The sequence below is a fragment of the Leiobunum rupestre genome, chromosome 4, assembly GCF_980474605.1.
Source record: "Leiobunum rupestre chromosome 4, qqLeiRupe1.1.hap1, whole genome shotgun sequence".
NCBI lineage: Eukaryota > Metazoa > Arthropoda > Arachnida > Opiliones > Sclerosomatidae > Leiobunum > Leiobunum rupestre.
The window spans coordinates 64,976,419-64,986,538 of NC_143387.1; the positions used below are offsets into that span (position 1 = coordinate 64,976,419).

Genomic DNA, 10,120 nt, shown 5'->3' on the forward strand with positions numbered 1-10,120 from the left:
CGAGGGTAACGAAGGATCGCGCAAGCATCTGCCTTATTTTTGTTTCTAAATTCTAGTTATTAAATGTTGTACGTCGGAATGCTTATTGTAGATCAACGTCGTTGCGCAGCTTGAAACGTTTTCACAAAATGGCATCAACTCTATTTGGAATAACGGATTACGTAATATTGGTGGGTTCGCAGCTTCTTTGCTTGGGCGTAGGGATATATTATGGCCGGAAAGGTTTATCCAAGGGAACCCTCGAAGAATTCGCGTTGGGCAACCGCAAAGTAGGCATCATTCCGGCCGCCTTTTCCATCTTCGCCACTTGCTGTTCCGGACACGGTATGACGGCCATTATTGGGGAAATGTACATGTATGGCTTGGGATACTTCGTCTTGAATGTCTGCTACGGTTTGGGAGGTATCTTCGTAGCTTTCGCGGTTTTGCCTGTGTTCTTCAACTCGTCCTACATCAGCGTGTACGAGGTAAGTTTTTCACCATTAATTTCCCATATTTATTCGAAATTTGCTTCTTGGAGAAGTCTTCTTCTAAGGCTTTCAAACCGCAGAAACTAAGATTATTAACTAAGACCGTGGTCACACTAAACTTAAACCCCAGTTATAGTCGGTTTGACCAATTAAATTGAGATATTGATAGTTCGCTTTTCCCAGGGCACAATTAATTTTGCAGCTAAAGCGAAAAAAGATTAGTCACTTTCTAACTAATCCGTTCTCTTTAAAGTATATAGAACGAAGATACAACAAATCTTTACGAGTAATGTACGTCATAATATACTTGGTTCAACAGGTCAGATAACTTTTTTAATTTACGGGGTTATTGATTTCTGTCGTACAAAATCCCAGTAGCATTTTCCACAGGCGTCGAAAACCGTCGGTAAGCCACTGTGAAATAAATTCGTGGCAGTGATCATTTTTGAAAGTTTTGAGTAAAAAAAATTTTGATTTAAAAAATTAATGAGAGCATATTTTTGAATAGAAAAACATTTTTGAATAGAAAAACATTTTTGAATAGAAAAACATTTTTGAATAGAAAAACATTTTTGAATAGAAAAACATTTTTGAATAGAAAAACATTTTTGAATAGAAAAACATTTTTGAATTGAAAAACATTTTTGAATAAAAAAACATTTTTGAATTGAAAAACATTTTTGAATACAAAAACATTTTTGAATTGAAAAACATTTTTGAATAGAAAAACATTTTTGAATTGAAAAACATTTTTGAATTGAAAAACATTTTTGAATAGAAAAACATTTTTTAATAGAAAAAAAATTTGAATGGAATAAATATATTTCGTGTGAAAAAAAAATACTTTGTGGGGAAATATATTTCGTGTGAAAAAAATACTTTGTGGGGAAATATATTTCGTGTGAAAAAAATTTGCAAATTTCTTTTTGCAACAAAAATGTTTTTCTTCGGTAAATTTATTTTTGCAACAAGAGCGTTTTTCTCCAGTAAATTTATTTTTGTAACAAAAATGTTTTTCTCCAGCAAATTTCTTTTTGCTACAAAAGCGTTTTTTTCACCAGCAAATTTCTTTTTGCTACAAAAGCGTTTTTTTCACCAGCAAATTTCTTTTTGCTACAAAAACGTTTTTCTCCACCAAATTTATTTTTGCTACAAAAATGTTTTCATTTATTTATGACAAGTGCCCACAAAGGCTTCCTGACTGGTACACTGAATGAACCAGATTATAAAAACAATATATACAACTAAAATATAAGAATACGGTGTAACGGGAAGTGCATATGTTTTCATATTTTTGTACTGACAATGGGATTTTGTAAAACAGAATCGCCCATTTAAACTACGCTCAAAAATCCTTGTCGTATTACTTCAGATGTTGTATATGAGTGTCGTCATGTATATCCCGGCGATATCATTGGCGACGATTTGTCACCTTCCGTACTGGATCTGTTTGTTGACATTTAGCGCCGTATGCATCATTTATTCATCGCTGGTGAGAAATGGTCTGAAGTTTTAAGGCAACATTTTTGCAAAACATTGAGTGGAGCTGTGAATGTTGAAAATATTTCCACAACCAGCGGACCTCATAATAAACGCGTCTGGAATTTTGACCGAGACTTAGCTTAAAACATTTCAATCTAATAATTTAAGATCATATCCCTTAAAATGAACAAAAATAAATGTTAGTATAAACGTAAAATACCTTTCTTAATGTAAATTTAGAAGTAGTAGAAGTATATTTATCTATTTTATGAATGAAACCGTCCCCGGCTTGTATACAGTAATACCAAAAAGATACAACATACGATAATATATTCATAAATGAGATCAAACTGAAAGTAAAATAATGTGGATACAACAAAAAATGCAAAATAGAATTTAAAAAAGAAGTAAAGCACAGTGCAAATACAATTGAAATATAAACAAAATTACAAAACCTGGGAATTAAGAAGTACCGATATGTGCAACAAGTAAACAATTATTAATAGTTAGGCGAGCTAATTACGACTAATTTACTTCGTCGGTTAACACGAGAAATCTAATAAACTTTTCGTGGCGCGTATGCACGCAAATGGAACGAGTTTCGCGAGCTCGAGTAAAAAACGACACTCACCAATAAATTGGTCAAAAATGTTGCCCTTTATTGAGTTTTATCAATCCTACGTAACGTGGTTATTTGAAACAGGGTGGAATGAAAGCTGTAATCTGGACAGATTTACTTCAGTCGTCATTGATATTCACTTGCGTAGTAACCATCATTGTCAAGGGCAGTTGGGACGTAGGAGGACTGGCTCGAGTTTGGGAAATTGCTGTCGAAGGGGGGCGTATCGGTAATTTGCGGTACTAACCAGGATTATTCAGAATGTATAGTCGTAAGTTTATAATTGCGTTTCACATAAGGGTGTCACTTTCCGATCTTCCATGTGTTATATGTCGACTGACAAGGAGACATCCCGAAGTGTAACCCACCGATTTTGTTCAAACTTGAAGGATTGGTAGACCTTCATGTAACTTGAAAAGTCCTAAAGGGAATTTATTCAATGGGCAACCGTTTTGCCATGGCAACGAAAAATGTTTTTGGCAACAACAAATGGAAATTTTCCCATTGAAAATAACATGGGATTCTGACCGATTCCTAGGACCCCCCTGTGATAAATTTGAACAAATTTCAAAATTTCGAAAATTCCAAAAATAGAAAAAATAGATAAAAATTGACAAAAAAAAACATCAAAATTGATCAACTTTTGATCAATTTGAGGTCAAAATCCCATGTTATTTTCAATGGGAAAATTTAATATTTTGTGTTGTCAAAAACATTTTTCGTTGCCATGGCAAAAAGGTTGCCCATTGAATAAATTCCCTTTAGGATTTTTCATGATACATGAAGGTCAACCAATCCCCCGAGTTTGAACAAAATCGGTGGGTTACACTTCGGGATGTCTCCTTGTGAGAGCAGTGCCGGATTTACCATTAGGCACTTTAGGCATAGTGCCTAAGGCCTACGAACACCTAAATCCGCCACTGACTGAAAGCCATTTCTAGAACGACTCATGGACAGTGGATTTTACTGTCCATGACCGATTACACATGTTTTGGACTTTGGGCAATAGTCAAGCGAGTCTACAAATGTATGTTTTAAATCCGAAATTATTGATAAACTGCTCGTTTCACCACTGATATCAAAATAAAAAAATAACACACTCGACGATTTTTCCACATCATTCAACGTATGGTTACCACTTACCAGTAGCGCTTCCAACATCTAACTTATCAGGCGGTAATTCCCAGATAATCAGATAGTCAGATCAGGCTAATCTTTTATATTATCCTCATTATCTGATATGAACTGATATACCATGATTTATATCACCAAATTCAGTTATCGGAATAGTTATCATTCTTATACGTTTAGTAGTTATATATTCTTGTTTAGCAAATTAAAATAAAGTCATTAAAATTTGGAAAGAAATTTAATTGGGAGATGCGTAAAATCGGTAACTGTTAGTCCATCTGAAATCTGCTCAAATCTGTTTGTCGGTTTGCAATAAATTCAGATTGGGTTTAAGCTATCTGGTTTGCATTTTGACCCGTATCAACTGATCTGATAATATCTGCACGTAATAGCAGTTAATCTGATATCTGATCTATAGTAATTACTTCCTCAGGTCAGACAATAATAATAATAATAATCAGGTAGACTAATACCCAAGGCAACACCTTAGGCCCAAGTTATCTAGCGACTTTTAATGCCTTGCCGGGTTACAGCTCCCTACCCTAACTATTACCGTTAACCTCTACAAGTTCTTATGGAAAGGGGAAACCGAAGAATTCGTGTTATCTGAGATTCGGTTGGAAGCAGTAGTTATCAGTAATTATTACGACACAGGCCCGGACTGAGCCGGCGATCGCCGTTCAGATAGGGGCCAACTCAAATTGTGGGCCAAAGAGGAAAAATTTAGCATGAATGGGAAATGGGGTCAACACGATTGCATAGCCGGTGGGGCCAACTACTAGCCAGTCCGACCCTGTTACGACAAATTGACTTACTTTTTGAACGCAATTATGGATTTACAGTATAATTTCTAATTTTATATGTAGAATTAAAATCATATCTCATATTACACGCAGGTTTGTGGAAGACACGGCCAACCGCTATTCTTTCTGGGCGGTCGCTTTCGGAGGCTTGATAACCGGGTTCTCTTTCTTGGGAACCGGTCAAGCCGGCATGCAACGGGCCCTGAGCGTCCGAGGGCTCAAAGAGGCCCAATGGTAAAGTCCATAAATAGTGGCCTTTCTACTAAAATCGGAGCAATTTATCACCTTTTAGGTGCATGGTTGTGGGCTCTTTAATGTTCATCCTATTCTCTGTATGTTCAACTACAGTCGCCATGGTTATCTACGCCAATTTCTATCAGTGTGACCCGACTCTCGTTAAAGAGGAAACCGGGGTTAAAAGCGAGGACCAAGTTAGTCTGTCATGGAGGAAATGTAAGATGTCGCGCTGCGTCTCCTTGAAGCCAGCTGTAGGGGTAAAATGTGAAACAGCGTGATGGCCTCAAAGATAGAGCGCCATCTGTAGAATCAGTGGTTACAACCAGTAGACCGAAACACATTTGAAAAAGGAGAAGATCGTTTCACGAGGTAACACCATTAAGGGCAGGTTTTACCAGATGGCTTCAGAACCCAAAAATTTTGTTGTGTTTTTTGTTTATTTTTACGCAAAATTTTCCCGAGTTGAACTTTTGTTTATAGTTTTTACATAAAACAGTGACAGAAGCTGTTTTTTGTAATAAACTAGTAAGATTTTATTGCCTTCCCTCCAAAATTTAAATTGGCGCCATCTAGTAAAATTAAAACTATTAAAATTGAAGGGCTTTGCTCTACAATTTGTGACTCGGTCCATCACGCCATTTTACCTACTAAGGAAGGCCTTCCTCCGCAGAGACACCTTACAATTTCTCCACGGTCTATTCGTGACGAGGCGGTAATGCTCTTATTGAACTGACTGCCGCATTTGCTTAGATTGTGGTCTACTATATATCAACAACACTCAGCAGCTACACGGGTTTGGCTGGATTGGCGACTGCCGGCATTTTCAGTGGTTCTCTCAGTTCCTTGTCTTCATTCATAAACTCATTCGCCACCATCACTGTCCACGACATAATCGTTCCAAATTATCCCAAGAATTTAGGACGACGAGCCCAATTAATTCTTTGCAGGTGTCTCAGTACGTGGAATACTTTATATTTAAGAAGAAATGTTTATTGGTTAAAGCTCCTTCCCCTTAAACAAAAGAAATCAGTCCCGTGAGCGTTAGCGAGCGAAGATTCTTTATTACCAACTCAAATGGTGAAATGTTCGTTAGTTAGTTAGTTAGTTACCATCGTAGGTAATAGCATATGTAACATAATTACTCATAAGTGTGCCAAAAGGAACGTCTTCTCAATGAGACCTTGTTCACACGATATGACGTAATTGACGTCACTTTCCAATCGATGACGGTTTTTTGTCATCAAAACCAGGTCTGGCGGGGAGGGAAGGAAGTTAAACCGGTTTTGCGCGTAGTTCGTTCGTGATTTCTTTGGTGGCTGTGAAACAAGGTCTCATTGAAATTTTTAATACAGAGATGTTATATAGAGGCATACTTATGAGTAATTATGTTACTTATGGTAATAGCTATAGTGAAAGTTAACTGATTTGAATACAATTTTGGCCCTAGCTAGGCCTACCTAAGATCTGTGTCCTGACGAAATCTGAATTTCGAACTTTCATCTACGGTTCGAGATATTTTACATCAAAGTTTATAACACGCGAGACTATGAGAGCCTACGACCGCAAAAATGCGACCTATACCTCATAAACGATTTAAATGGTGATATTTTGCGTCGCCAATTGCGCTGCCGATTGCTTATATTTATTTATTTATTTATTTATTAATTATAGACTTCAAATACACTGATAAGCTACTGTAAGCTTCTGCGCAATCGTAGATGTCGTAGACAGGAGTAAATAACCAAAATAGATTATAATAAAAAATATAATATACTTCGATGGTTACTTTGAATTATAATTTTAGTTGTGTATTAAAATTACACTCTGTCGTTTTGGTGGTACACAGGTGGTATTTCAAATAGAAATTGTCAAATACAGCTAAATATAATAATAATTTTATTGTACAGGAAATACAAAGTGTAATCACTTAACTGAAATATAATAAGTGAGTTTCAATAATATCTGAAAAATGCGAAAAATAAGACCAGGATGGTACGTTGAACTCATACCTGAGGGTGACCTCGGTGACCTATGACGTCAGCTTAGGCTTCCCTTTGTTATGACCATACTAATAATTATTTTGGAAGTCAATAGATGGCGGTGCGGTTATTGAAACTAACTTATTTTAATAGATGCACTTTACGTAATTACTTATTACCACGAAAGTTAATAAAATATTATTTTAATTTATTTTCAAGTGGAATGAATAGCACTCCGCTGCACTCGCATCATTTAAGAAACCTATTTTTTTGCCCATGCGTTTCTCAAGTTTTACACAAATTTATGACTATATTTAACGCGCGTTGACTGATTAATTTTAGACGGCCATAGGTTGCAATAGACTCACGTGTTATACACTTTGAAATAAAATATATCGGACAAACAGCTGGTATTTTTGAAATTGAACATTTCGCCATTAAAATTCTATAAACCATATTTTTAAATTCCGAAAAATATTTTGAAGTAAAGAGATATTTAAGATCTACGTCATATACTTCTGATGGCACGATATAATATTTCATTTACAGCAATTTTCTATGGCGTGCTATGCACTGGTTTCGCAATGGCCGTTCCATATGTAGGTAGAGCTACTCCCATCATAACGACAGCGATTGGTGTGCTCGGAGGACCTTTGTCAGGAGTCTTCTTCATAGGAATGTTTGTTAAAAAGGCGAATGTTAAAGTTAGTCTCATCAAGAATGTATTTATTTTATGATTAGTCGGAATTATTATGTTGAGACTTTTTTAGCGTTACACCAATCCACCTCACGCTCTGCCAGCGAAATCCTCCCCTTACACGTCAATCATATATTGCACCCCCCTCTCTGGTCGATGGAAAACTAGTCAATAGATCTCCGCTTCAATAAACAATCTTCAAGGAAATTGCCCAGAAGTAATATTTCCGAGGGCCAGGACATACATGTTACTGTTTAAACAGGAGGTCCAATAAAAACTAAAAATGATAAATAACTGAAAAAAACGTTTTGTTTTTTAATTTCAAATACTCGTGCAGGGGGACATTTACTAGTGTCAAATTGAATTACCTTGAACCAAGGTCATTCAAAAACTATCTCGAGAACCGTTGGGTTTACGGATTTGGTTCCAATTAGAAAGTTGTTCCTCGCCATATTATAAGTTCAAATAACCCAATTGTTCTCGAAATAGTTTTTGAATGACCTTGAAGACATGGTTCAAGGTCATTAAATTTTACACTAGTAAATGTCCCCTCTGCACGAGGAATGTTCCGTAGAAATTTGAAATTTTTCCAAACAAATGTTTTTCAGTCATTTATCATTTTTCGTTTTTTAGTGGACACCCTGTATAGTGCTTGATGAAATAATGTAAACTTTTCACTTGTAGGGTATGCAATAAGCGTTTCCTTTTAACTAGGTAGCGTTTTTTTAGACGTATTAAGGCTTAGCATAACACGGAGTTCTATTTACAGATGAAACGTTTATTTATGTCAACAAGCACTATATAAACAGTAACTTGCAGGTCCTGGCTCGCGGAAACATTACTTCTTGGCAATTTCCTTGAAGATGTTTTATTTAAGCGCCTATTGAGTGCTTGTTCGTAGAATCCTAGACATACGGCGTCGCTAAAAACAGCCGAGCTATGACATTATTTAACGTCACAAGTAACGAGGCAAAACACCAATGGATCTTCCGAACTAATCACGTGACCATCATGGGTGTCATAATGTCATGGCCGGTCTAAACGCGTTACCATAAGAACGAAATTAGCCTAGCTATTATTTTGCCCGCGTTTCGTCTCCACATATTAATTCTGCAATAAGTACAAATAAATACCTTCTTCACTATTTAAAAGAATTTGTGTTTATTTAGGGAGCATTCGTCGGACTGATGGTCTCCGTAATATTCGGGCTGTGGATGGCCATTGGGAATAAACTTAGCAAATATACGACTAGTAAGCTCCCACTTTCTGCCGAAGCTTGTCATTTCAACAGTTCCAGAATTGATTTGAACTTAACAGTTTCAGAAAATAAGTATGTTTTGTTTCTCCCATACTAGAAGAATTTTTATTTTTCATTTTCCATTAATTAAATAATCAATTTAATTATTAATTTAATAATGAGCTTTATAATTTAGCGCGGTACAAAATATCATAAATTTTTTCATATACCTCCATGGACCAAGAATCTAAGGGGACTCACTGTTCCCGATATTTTGACACGGTAGGCGTGGCCTAAATCGGAAGGTTTACTGAGTTACATCAGCCGCTTTGAAATGCCTCAAGAATTGTGTTCAACTATCACTACGAGATGCTTAGTCGGCCATAGCAGAAAGTACGCGCGAAAAAGTAATTTTAGGCTTAGTTTATTAAATTTTTTAAGTTTAGAAATGAAATGGATTCCAGTGAATTTGATAAAAAAAACCTCAGTCATACGCGGCTTACTGGTTATTTTTACTTCACACAATGATTAATTACCATTACTTAAACTTTTAAAGAACCAATTTGAAAAATTTAAATTTTGTTAATACCTCATCATTTAAAGGGAATATTACCGGCAAAGCAATCTTTACGGAAGACCCCTTCAATTTTTCAAATTACCCTGTACAGTGGCGCCAAAAATTTCTAAAGCCAAAGGCAAGAGCGGCCAGAGCTGCAAACTTTGGTGTTCCACAGCAAAAACCTGAGGTTATATTCCCTTTAACAGACAACAACGACGCCATTTTGTTGAAAGACAATTTCCGAATTTTCCTTTCCGACGGCAGAAGGCGCTAAAGCGTCTAACCAATGAAAATTGTACGCAAGAAAATCCACGACTTTTGACGGGTTGCGTTCTCCTTGTGTTTGTTGCTTCTAGATGCCCGCAGTCGTCATTGGCTATTCTTGGACCAATTGGAGAGTGGCATAGAATTCGATACACTGACAATGTTAGTTATACTACTACGACAGCCACATCGTAGAAACGCTATCTATTTATGTTCAATATTCATGGGAGTATATGAATAAATTCATGAAAATACTGATAGTAAGAAGCCACGTTGTAAAAACTGACAGTAAGCATGGAGTAAGAAGTCATGTTGTAAGACAATAGGCCTTTCTATAAACTAACACTGGCTTTCTCGTTTTGATGTTGCTGCTACGTCACGGGTGACGTATCGATGACGTTTTACTACGAAAAGTCCTGGACATGAGAGTAAATTCGACGAGGAACTCTGTTTTTAAGCTTAAACTTAACTGAACTTCAACGTATTTCGTGACTAATGAGCTACAAAAAAACAAGTTCAGCAAGCGTAGCTTATTTGAGAGAAAGGCCTATATTAACGCGTCATCGTGATATTGGCTCTAGAAAGAGACGAGCATAAAAAAATATTTAGTCGTTTCTATAAAATGAATAAAAAAGAAAAAAT

At 36.2% G+C, this 10,120-nt stretch overlaps 1 protein-coding gene across 1 annotated transcript; it reads left to right on the forward strand.

Annotated features, from left to right (window-relative positions):
- The first annotated feature begins 128 nt into the window (after positions 1-128).
- On the forward strand, positions 129-9,673 carry LOC149948763 (sodium-dependent multivitamin transporter-like). Its single transcript, XM_090171144.1, has 8 exons — positions 129-467; positions 2,656-2,810; positions 4,599-4,739; positions 4,798-4,936; positions 5,493-5,697; positions 7,325-7,425; positions 8,588-8,748; positions 9,571-9,673. The coding sequence occupies exons 1-8, from the start codon at positions 129-131 to the stop codon at positions 9,671-9,673; spliced, it is 1,344 nt and encodes a 447-aa protein (XP_090027270.1).
- Positions 9,674-10,120: the final 447 nt, after the last annotated feature.